General features: G+C 28.7%; 1 protein-coding gene across 1 annotated transcript; it reads right to left on the bottom strand.

The window, feature by feature from the left end:
* Positions 1-2,544: 2,544 nt before the first annotated feature.
* LOC129917037 (uncharacterized) lies at positions 2,545-10,953 on the bottom strand. Its single transcript, XM_055997349.1, has 8 exons — positions 10,647-10,953; positions 10,227-10,392; positions 10,047-10,166; positions 6,532-6,677; positions 6,292-6,457; positions 6,091-6,225; positions 3,072-3,726; positions 2,545-3,012 (listed from the first exon to the last, which is right to left on the bottom strand). Exons 1-8 carry the CDS (start codon positions 10,848-10,850, stop codon positions 2,589-2,591), a joined length of 2,016 nt encoding a protein of 671 aa, XP_055853324.1. The 5' UTR covers positions 10,851-10,953; the 3' UTR covers positions 2,545-2,588.
* Positions 10,954-12,029: the final 1,076 nt, after the last annotated feature.

Below are 12,029 nucleotides of genomic sequence, written 5' to 3'. Positions count from 1 at the left end.
GTATTTTTCTCTGAATCATTGGTTAGTTCAAGGGTTTATTTTTTTTTTTGCTATAAGAAAATTCAAATCAGTGAAGTGAGACTTGTGACGTTCATGTTACAAGTTCATTACTAGATTCACATGTGTGACTATGCGTGACATGTGAAAAGCTCCAGATCTTTATGAGCGAAACAGTTAAGCTTTTGACAGTATAGATATAATTTATAAGTGCATTTAAAAAAGCTTGATTGATTTCAAGTTGAGAATTGGATGTTAATAAATGAACCTAATGATTTATTACATTTTCTCTTTTTTGTCCGTTATTGATTTTATTTGAATCTTCTAAAATTATAAGTCAGTAGAATATTACTATTCCTTTAAGCGCTGATTTTTCAATCATCAGTAAGACTATCAGAAGAATAAATGTCATTATAAAAAAAACGGGAAACCGACGAAGTTACGAATAGCAGAGTTACGGGCGACAGAGTTACGAGCGTCAAAGTTACGCGAAGCCGAAGTTACGAAAAACTAGAGTTACGAATTCTAAAGTTATGTTAAGCTATGACATGTGATTTTTGGGTTGGCAACAATAACATTTAATTTATTTTTTTTGCTTGTTTTATTTTATATTGTATTTGTTATTTATTTTAAATTTGTGTCAGTGCTGTCGGGAGGATGCAATACGGAGTTTTTAACAATTATAATGTGATTTAATACAAGTGTAAGAAAGTTAAATTATTTATTTTTGTAACAAAATTATGTATTTAAAATATTTAAAAAAATTTTAGTATTTAATATTTTTAAATTTAAAATGTATTATTTGTATTTATATATTTGTAACAGATTGAATAAAGAGCAAAAATCCCCTGAAGAAGTAAGGAATTCTTACGAAACGTTGGGTAAAAGAATGGAATAAAGTTTTTTTTATTTATTCGCATTCTAAAAACAAAAAGACCATAAGAGCCTAATAAAATAAAATACCTAATAATTTTAGGTGAAACGGTGTTTTTTTTTCGAAGAGACTGTAAATTCTGTAGTAAGCCCCAAAAAGCCAATGATTCCTGTAATATACCTAAGAATTTCAATATAAATGTTCAATTAATCATCAAAACCAAAAACATGAATTTATGAGTTAAATGATGCTTTTTTGGGAATTATTACATAATTTACCGTCTCTTCGAAAAAAACACTCTTTCATACAAAATTACTTTATTTTTTCAAAATTTCAAAAATATTGAATATTTTTCAATTCCATTTTCTTCAAAAAGGGTCAATAAATTATCTTGAATTTTATTAAAAATGGCAAGTATATCAAATTTAAGTAAAATTTACATTGTATCTATTAAAAATAAAAAGTATTAAACTAGTACAGGTAAAATAGGCAATAACAAAAAAAAAAATTGTTACACTCATGAAACTTGGCAAAAAGTTTGCTTTTGGAATAAGAACCAAGGATGGAAGTTCGCGGACAAGAGGGAGGGGGTGAAGGTCGAAAAATATACTGAACAAAATTGGTAGGTAGTCGAATATATCATCATATGACACATGTTTTCAAGGTATTTAAGTATAATAATAGTTTAATTTGTCATCAAAACCAATCATCCCTATTTTCCCAAAAAAAACACCCTTTAACCTAAAATATTTGTATAGACTTTTTGGGTTCTTGGCTTCTGTTATAAATGAAACATTTCCAATTTTTATTGGTCTAACAATTTTTTCCCAGTTTTTGTGGTACTAATTCCGAATTTCATCATTTCTTGAAAAAAAAACACCCTTTCACTCAAGATAATATTGTACTTTTTATAGATTCTTAATTGTTATACCAACCAAAAGTTTTTCACCAAGTTTTAAAAATTAATAAAATTTAAGTTAGCTGTTATGATACCTTTCTCACACACAACTTAACCTATCAAAAAACACCCTTTCACCAAAAATAATTTTAAGAACTTTATGAATAATTTGCCCTGCTTTATCTTAAACCTTCATTCCGAATTTCATCAGTTTAGCATGTTTTTCACATGGGTTTTGATTATATTTTACCTGTTGAAGTAAAAAAACAAGTACCCTTGTTTTTAATCAACAATAACTTTTCTTAGAGCAATCGTACTGACTTTATTTTTATGTCATTAGATTCAGGATAAAAAAATAAATTGAAAACATATGTCATATGATGATATTCGACTAACAATTTTCTTCAGTATATTTTTGACCTTCACCCCCTTCTCCCTCTTGTCCGCGAAAAAACACCCTTCCACCCAACTTTTTTGTAAAGACTTTTTTTGCCCTTGGTTGTTATCCCAAAAGCAAGCTTTTTGCCAAGTTTCATGACTGTAACAATTTTTTTTTATTTAACTTTTATGTACTATTTTACCTGTACTAAACACGAATATTATTGAAATGAGATTGAACAGTCTATATTGGCCGCATGATACAGAAATCAGTTTATGATTAAAATTGTAAGACCGTCTCAAATATTCTTTTCCATTCCAAACCTTTTTTTTTAAACAAACCACTAAACTCAATTATAGGTAAGGTTTATTTCTATAAATTAATTATTTTTTTTTTTTATTTTTTAAACACCTTAAATTTCTACAAAATATATTAAATGTTTACAACAGCATATTTTCTTTTATCCATTCAACGAACATTGCTATATCCGTATACACAACATAATTTTCAGAATTACATTGATTTACAGCATTTCCTAGAGCAGCTGATACTGTCCCTCTAATCATCCATTTATTTCGATTGTGCATTATTAAACCACTGCCGGAATCTCCATTACATGGACTCGTTCCATTTCGATTACCCGCACACACAGTTCGATTTGAAGTTAAATAGAACATTTGTCGATTAGATCTGATACACGTTATTTCCGAATCAATATAGACACTAACTAATCTGGGTGCAGTTGTGACATGGCTGTTACTTTGATCGCGGCCCCAACCGACAACAACTCCTGACACACCAACAATTTCACGAACTTGTCTGGGTCCTTGCCACAAACATACTGGCCTTATTGAATATGAGAAACTGAAATAATAAAATGTTTTTAATTGATATTGACTTTTTGGAATGCAACTCATCCTTACTTAACCAATTCTTTTAGCAGAACAATTGCTAAATCTGCATCGATATCAACCAATTCTGGTCTATAATCTGGATGCCGAATTATTTTCTCCACATCTCGATGAGTGATGTATGAATCTGACCAATCCGTTAGATTATGACGACCCATTGATACCAAAATATTCTCATCCTTTATCTGATCGAACTCGGAATAAAAGCAATGAGCAGCACTGATAACGGTTCGTGTTGATATCAAACTTCCGCCACATTGAAAAGAGAGCGTTCCTAAGTTCTTTTTAAAAAGTGCAACAATCCATGGGAATCTTGCTTTGTGTATTGTATCACCGTTTAAAGTTTTTTCTCTAAAATCAGAGTTTTCCAAACCACATAATGAGTTTATATACTCAAGGGACACTGTCTTTTCAGGTTTAATAGTTGTTGTTGTAGTAGTTTGTGGTGTTGGTGTTGTAGGAGATATAGTAGTTGAAGTAGGTGCTATTGTTTGAGCATAAATTGGTGGGTTCTCTGTAGCATAATATTGTCCTTCGGATATTTCCGTTTTTGGAGTTGCAACATTATATCTGAAGCCATTATTAGTACTCAAGAAGGGGTTCCTAGACTCTTCCTTAGGTTGCATTAAGTCAAAGTTATTGAAGTTAGTATTTCCATATTGAGGCCCTGAATTTAATTTTTGTATGGAGTGGATTAAATAAAGGAAATTATTAGGGAAACCCAGCCGAACAGTTCCGATTTTTATGATCTTTTTTTCAAAGCTCTGTAATTAAAAATACATACTTTAATCCTTAACCTAAATTAATTTTTAAAAATCTTTTGGTCATAAATATTGTTAGTTCAATTCAGAAGAAGAACAGGTACCTAATATATATTTTAGTTTTGAAAAAAATTAATTCAATTTCATTGCATTTTTTTACTTGCGATATAGGTACTATAGGGCAAGTTTAGGATTCGTAAAAAAAATAAAATCGAACTCGAGCTAACAATTTTACATGAAATTACGATGATGGAGAATGCCAAAAAAGTGGGTCCGGCAATTCTGTCTGTCTGTCTGTGTGTCTGTCTCTATCTGGAGCTGCAGCCTAAACGAGTGAAGTGATTTTCTTCAAACTTGGTAGTTAGCAGTTTTTTGTGATTCCCTAGAGGGGAAATTGAAATTTTTTTTTTATGACCAAAACTAACGGTACCTGCCATATAACGGAAATAGAAAAGTTAATTTTTTTCAAAAACGGCTCTAACGATTTTGATTAAAATTTCTGTGTGTAGTACTACACATAAGAGCCAACTTTTGAAATAAAAAAAATATTTTTTGTACCGTTATTAACGGTACCTGTCATAGAACGGTTTTTTTCGTTTCTGAATATCTCGTACAAAATTAACCCGATTTAAATGAAAATTTTTATACAAAAGTGTGTAAGTAAAGATAATATTAAAATTTTAGAAAATTTTCAAAAAACGCATTTTTGGTTTTTTAAAAAATATTTCAAAATTTTTTTTTGAAAAAACAATTTTTTGAAAACGAATCAATGAAAAATTTTGAAATTTAGTTTTTATGTGTAAATTAATTATTTCTTCAAAATGGCATATCAACTTTTTTTTGAAAAATGTTAAAAAATTGTTATATATAAAAAATTATTTTTTTAAAAAACGGCTTCTACAATTTTCGAAAATTTTTTTCTAAAAATACTTTTTTGTACAAGAAATAAAATGGCATATTTGTTTTTTTTTTTAAGATAATTTAAAACGGAGTTTAATTAATTATAAAAACAGATTTAATTTTTTTATACTACTTATGAAATTTCTATCAAATTTTAAATTTCTTGAATAAAAAGCTTTAACATTATAGTTACTTTAAGCATAAGAGCAAGTACGTGCGACCCCAGTCGTGCAATTTATTTTTTTATAAAAACTGAAATAATTGATTTTCTCCAAAACTTTGACAATCAAAACCTTCAAACTTTCTTTTTTTTTAACAAAATTAAAGGTTGTTGAATGAGGGAGAAATAATTTTATATTTAAGTGTTGAACTTTGAAAAATAATAACTTAATTTTTTTTTCAAAAACTTCTATTAAAATTAAATACTTTTAAATTTTTTTATAAACTATAATACACATTGACATTTATTTTTCTTAATTCAATTAACTATAAATATGGCCGAAAAAAATTTAAAAATTAATCCATATTGTATTACGAATTTTTTTTAATGACATGTTACAGTTGTTTTTATACATTTTTATTTCCAAAACTCTGAGTTTGAGAACCAGTTTTACAAAAACTCTTCAATCAATTTTCCTAATTAAAATTTAAAAAATAATATAAAATGATGGAAGATTGTCCCTCACATGATCAACAGAAAACAAATTGATGACGCAATCGCCATCTGCGAGTATGTGTATGACATCCGATTTTTTGTTCTTCTATTCAAAGCCGTAACTAAATTCACCACTTTTTGCTAAAGTAAAATTATTTTCATAAAGAGTATAAAAATAGTTTTTTTAGAACACAAATTTTTTTTTTCTGCATCATGTTTTAAGTTTTCCATTGGGAAAAACTATAAAAAAGTACATACGTTTGAAAATGTTCACTTTTTACTTTTCAAGCCAATGTAGTTAGATCCTTATTTTGAGTAAGATGGCGATGACGTCATAGCGAACTGTCAAAAAACCATCGAGCATACCTTGTTTTCTGTTTATCATGGTCCCTCACTCACATTTAATTGTATTCCTTAAATTAACTAGACAATCTTTTGGCATCATTTAATTAATGAAATTGAAGCAAAATTTTCGAAAAAAATTTGTTTACAAAAATCTTCTATTAAATTTAAAAAAGAATACAGTTGCAATTTTTAACCTATAGAGGTTAAAATATGTATTTTCAATTACCGACGCGACGTTTAAAAAAAAAAATCATCAAAATTGGAGCTGTTCCTAAATATTTTCATTTTTTTTTGATTTAGTTACTCTACTAATTGTTTTTCGTTATTATTAATTTCGATTTTCTGGAAAAACATTTAAGGGCTCACTTACATGAATCATTATTTGTCGCTGAAACCCAAGGTGAACGCATTGGTGGCCTTAATATATATCTTCCTGAATCTGTATTATGTGGAAATGGAACTGTAAGTGTATGTGTTAACGTCATTGTTGTACTAGGTGCACCAACTAAGAAAACAAAAAACTTTTTATTTGAAAAATTTTTAATTTGATGAACTCAAATATTTTTCTAACCTCTCGGACCAAAGCATATTGTGTTACCATTAATTCTTATAGCACTGACTTGAGGAATAACATTTTTAAGCGGAAAATTAACTTTATAGGTAATTGGTCTTCTTAATCTTAAGTATTCAGAAACTTCATGCTCATCAATGTTTAAATTCAGATATCCTTCAATGCCCTTAAAAATAAAAAAAAAATATGTTTTGTATGTTTGTTAATAAAGTATAAACATATTTAAGAAAATTAACTTACCGGATATATTGATCCAGCCTGCGATAGTTCCAGCTCCAAAACATTCACGCCATAGTTCAAACTGTCAATAGTTATTAATCCCATATCCAAATCACTAACAGGAACATATCGAAATACATTTGGACAAGGGACGCTTGGATATTGAGCTTTAAAAAAAATGCATTACACCAAAGTATAGATTTTGTACAAATTGTCAAAGCAGATTTAACTAAAATACGGTCACTGTGGTGTATGTGTAACATTTTCTAGCAACGAAAAAAATTCTTTTGCAAACTTATAGTGGTGGTGAGTTATGAGTAACTTCTTGTTTAAAGATCGCAAACAAAATCCATCACGTTGAGGGTTCTTAAAGCCTTACATTGATACGTAATACAGTTTTTCTTTATAGTTTATCGTCTCTCAGCCCCAAAGTATGTCGAGTCTGAATTCTCAAGTTTCTCTTAAAGTTTCTCACATTTCACACTAAAACACATTAACGGTAAAGCCTGGAACGCAGATCGAGATAAATTTTAGCCGAGCTAAAGCTCCCATACAAGCTCCCATTTGAGCTCGGCTAAAATTTTTCGATAATTTTTATGGGAGCTAAATTTTAGCTCGATCAGCGTAAAACATCCCGTCTACGTGTGAGATACTTTGTTATGTTCAAACAAATTTTTTGTGGCTAGTATCCTCCTCCCAAAAACAAAAATTTTAACATTGCGCTTTTTGAATAAACAAAATATTTAACAACGTAATAAATAAAATCAAAAATACATCACGTCTAGAAAAATTCATTACCATCCCAGTACCTTTTACAATTTTAAACTATCATATCAAAATATTGAGATCTAATCTAAAGAAATTTCGTTACTGTGGCGGAATCGAAACAAATTTATTTCAGTAATTAAAGCTAACTAAATACTGATTTGTGGCGCAAACCAAAAATGTGTAGCTCACAAAACCATGGTTTTTTCGTTATTGAATTTTCCGCTAAAATAAGACTGAAATTAGCAGACGAAAATGGAAAAGTTATTATTTTTTTGTATGTCCAAAATTGTAGCTAATTAAATGGTAAATTTTTGCTCAAAAAAATAATTTTGTAGCTCCGCCCAGTCATTTGAGTTTTAACTTAAAGTTTCAGAAGTGCACTTCCGGTTTGATCACGGAAGTGGATACATTTAAAAAAAAACTTTTTTAAATTTTTTCTTTTGACAGCAATTATTGTAGCTTTTCAAAACAAAATTTTTGATGCCAACCTCAATTTCGTAGCTCAAACACTTTTTAGGTTATTCAAGGTTTTGTTAATAGAAAAGAGCTCAAAAGTAAGCTTTCAAAAACGAAAAAAATGCGAAATTCAAAAATTCTTGCAGAAATTTTTGCAGAAATTTAAAGTAACTTAGACTCAAATGAAACTTCGATCAGTTTTCTTGTTATTCAAGAATCAAGATTCCGATTAAATAACACAAAACCTCATACGAGTAAAACGGTCAAAATTTTCAAAAAAGTTGCATTTTTAACTTTCTTTTCTTTCCTCGTAATTGTAGCTTTGCAAAACCAAATTTGTTGCGTCAAAAATTAATATTGTAGCTCCCCTCAGTCATTTTATAATTCAATTTGAAGTGCACTTCCGGTTCGCCGTATGTACAAAATTTTAAAAAGTTTGTGTTTGTTAATTTGTTTTGCCAGTAATTGTAGCTTTTTAGAACAAAATTTGTCCAAATTTTGTAGATCAAACAATTTTTAAAAAATTCAAGGTTTTGATAATATATGCAAGTAAGCTCAAAAACGAGCTTTCAAACACCAACAAAATTCGAAATTTAAACATTTGTTTGCAGAAATTTGAAGTAACGGAGACTTATTTTGGGGGAAAATTCAATAACTCAAAAACCATGATTTTTGAATTGCTCAACAATTTAGATACAATTAATGAGATATATAAAGTGTAAGCAAAAGTAAGGGACGTACAAAAAATTTTAAACTCCGATGCAGCGATCTTCAGCTTCATCTTTTTGACAAGAGTGTCAAGCCAAAGGGATAAACTAGAGATCGTAGCACCATCTATTTTTCATACTTGTAAAACAATTTTGTTTGTTATGGTGTGAACCTACTAAGTGAAATAAACCTACCAAGTCAATTGCGTGTTTACAGGGTGTCCCAAAGGAAAAATAGAGGATTTTGTTCAAAGTGAAATAAACAAGCAACAGTTCGAGAAAATGTGTATATTTTTGTTTGTATTTTTGCTCTGAAAAACCCTGTTTTGTTGAATTCAAATTGCAATATTTTTCGATCTAACTTCAACTTTGGAAACTTTTATACCTCTTTGAAAACCGTAATATTGAGACAAGTTTTTAACATAACAAACCAGTGTCACACCATACAAATTTTCTTCGGCGTGTTGCTCAGAAATAGAAGTAAGAAATTGAATTAAAAAAAAAAATGGAACAATATTGAATCCTAAGCGGGCTTTAGGTCTTTATTGAATCTAGATTATAGATTATTTATCGACGTTTCGAACGTGTCTACGTTCTTCTTCAGGACTATAATAGTTGGATACATTTTTTTTTTTTTTTTTAATCTAATAAATAGAAAAAATATAATATACTTACAATATACAAAATCTGTTTGAATTTTAAGAGGTTTCTTAAAATTTATTTTGTTGGTTTTGGATGCTTTTTTATTTTTCAATATTTCAAAATTCAAAAATTCAAAGTCTTGAAAAAGACGTTTTAAACTTTCGAAATTTCAAAACATAAGAAATTTTATTTTATTATTTGATAAGAAATTCAAAATTTCTTATCAAATTTGCCTACAGAATAAAGGTGATCAAAAATGTTTAACCCAAAATGTTTCTTGTAACAAATTGACTATAAATATTGCTAAGCCCTTCACAAGAAGAAGAACGTAGTAACGTTCGAAACGTCGATAAATAATCTATAATCTAGATTCAATAAAGGCCTAAAGCCCGCTTAGGATTCAATATTATAAGAAAAAGGTCACGAAGATAGAAATTATTAAAAAAATGGAACTGTTAATTTATTTGCAGCAAAATGGGGTATGAAATAAAAAACATTTTGGTCAGTTAATTGTTTCTTATTATTTGACAATGTTTAAGTGAAAGAATAATACAAATTAAAAAAGAATTGGGGGCAGAGGAAGCAAAATACTGGTGCAAAGTAGGGATTTTTTTAAATTTCACAAATACTGCATTTAGGTAATCGAGAACCCTAAGGATTTGGGATGAACAAGTTACCAAATTCTGAGAGCCTCAAGGGCCTTATTAGCATATTTCGTTTAATCCATTACTTTTGGGACACCCAGTATATTTACCTACACTGTTTTTTTTGTTTTTTTTTTCAAAACGTACAAATTTTGTTTAGTAGAATGTTTTCGTGTTGACAAAGAAATTGTAAACTACAGGAATCAATCAGAACATATAAAAAATTGAAAAGAAAGGGAGGTAAACGACTTTTTAGTATGAGACCTTCAACTTTCAATTAAGTCGACCAAAAACAGCTTTAAAAATAAACTCTACTTACTTTGTAATGTTGGTGAAATTGTCCAAGACGGTCCTCGTTGGTTATATAATTGATGAAAATTGAACGGCTCTGGTACTGTCAAAGTATTTCTTAACGTTATTGTTGTACTTGGTGGAGGAACTTAAAAAAAATACAAATTTTTTGTAAAGAACAATAAACGACATTAAATACGAAATTTACCTGTACGACCATAACAAATAGTGTGACCATTTATTCTTATGGCACTGACATGAGGAACAACATTTTTTAAAGGAAAATTTACCTTGTAGGTAAATGGAGTTCCTGATCTTACATAATCTGAAATTTTATTCTCATCGAAGTTTAAATTAAGATATCCTTCCATGCCCTTGAAAAAGTAAAAGAAAAGTTTTTGTAATTTTGGAGATGATTTTCAATTCAAATTTTTGAATACAAAATTTTAAATCAAAGCATTTAAGTGTGTCATATTAAGTTCCGTATTTAAAGACAAAAAATTGTGAAAAAATAATTTCTTCAAAATTATTGCACAAACACCTAATTTGTAAGGTTCCTACTAACTATACTAGTTTTCAATAAAACTTTAATAACTCAGTTATAATTTTCAACTTCATATTTTTTTACCGGATATAAACTTCCAGGTTGTGAAAGTTCGACTTCTAATACAGTTTCTCCATAATTCACATTCTCAAGAGTTATGAGTCCCATTTCAAGATCATAAGCTCGCACGTATCGAAATATATTAGGACATGGAACATTTGGATACATAGATAATGATTTTTCACAAAATAATGTAAGTATCACGAAAGTAAATGTTAGTAAAATCATTTTTTATATCAATTTATAAACCAAAACAACTAACTTGAATAATACATTTATTTCAAAATACGGTTATGAGAAATTGAATTTATTTTAAAACAACTCTAGACGATTAGAAAATCCATACTAATAATCAATTTTAATTTCACAAATGATCATCAATAAATGTAGGTATCTGTGTTATTTTTTATTATTATTGTTTATCATGTATATATTATACATATGGGAAATACGTAAAACATATTTCTTAGAAATGACTTTATCAGTAAATAGCTAGCAAAATAAAATAAACGCCTAGTTCGTAGATTCGTTCTCTAATTTAAAGAGCCAATGAAATGGGTCAGAAATATGAGCTTTTGACCCTTAATTCTTATTTTCATTGGCGAAAAATAATATAAACGATTAAGTAAATTGCTAAAGCCATTTTGCTAAGCTACTAAGCCAAAAAGCTAAATGGCTTTAGCAATTTACTAAATCTTTTAAAATTTTGCACTTTTAGTTTATGGTTTATTTAAAGCCCAGCTTTTGAGTTTTCCATACATAAAGTTACATGTATTTCCATTTGGTAAAATAACTTAAGTGTTTTTTACTGTCATTAATTTAAAGAGAACTTTCTTTTGATGTCTCACTAGATGGCTTTGGAGCAATTTTTTCTTAAGCCATTTTTTTCGAGATTTTTATGCGAAAATATCTGCTTCCAAATGTAAGAAAATAAAATAATTCGACTGCAAATAATTCAGCAACCAGACCTCCAAGAAACTATTGGTTTTCAGCTATGAATAGAACTTCAAGAGACCTTTCTTTTGATGTGTCACTCGATTACTTTAGAAGAATTTGTTTTTAAATTCCTTTTTTTAGGCAAGGGGTTAACCTTGATTTTTTTTCGAAAATCCGAAAAAAATAATTTGTAATTTTTTGACATACATAAGTAGGGCTGTTCATTGCGAATTCGTATCTGTAAACCAAAACTTGTTCCGAGACTTTGATCCGAAAATATCTGCTTCCGAATGCAAAATAAAAATTTCGATTGCAAATAATTCAGCAATCAGACCTCCAAGAATCTTTTGGTTTTCAGCTATGAATAGAACTTCAAGAGACCTTTCTTTTGATGTGTCACTCGATTACTTTGGAAGAATTTGTTTTTAAATGCCTTTTTTTAGGCAAGGGGTTAACCTTGATTTTTTTCGA

This window comes from Episyrphus balteatus, chromosome 3, assembly GCF_945859705.1.
Source record: "Episyrphus balteatus chromosome 3, idEpiBalt1.1, whole genome shotgun sequence".
In the NCBI taxonomy this organism is placed as follows: Eukaryota; Metazoa; Arthropoda; class Insecta; order Diptera; family Syrphidae; genus Episyrphus; species Episyrphus balteatus.
This window is presented reverse-complemented; position numbering and strand designations above follow the sequence as displayed.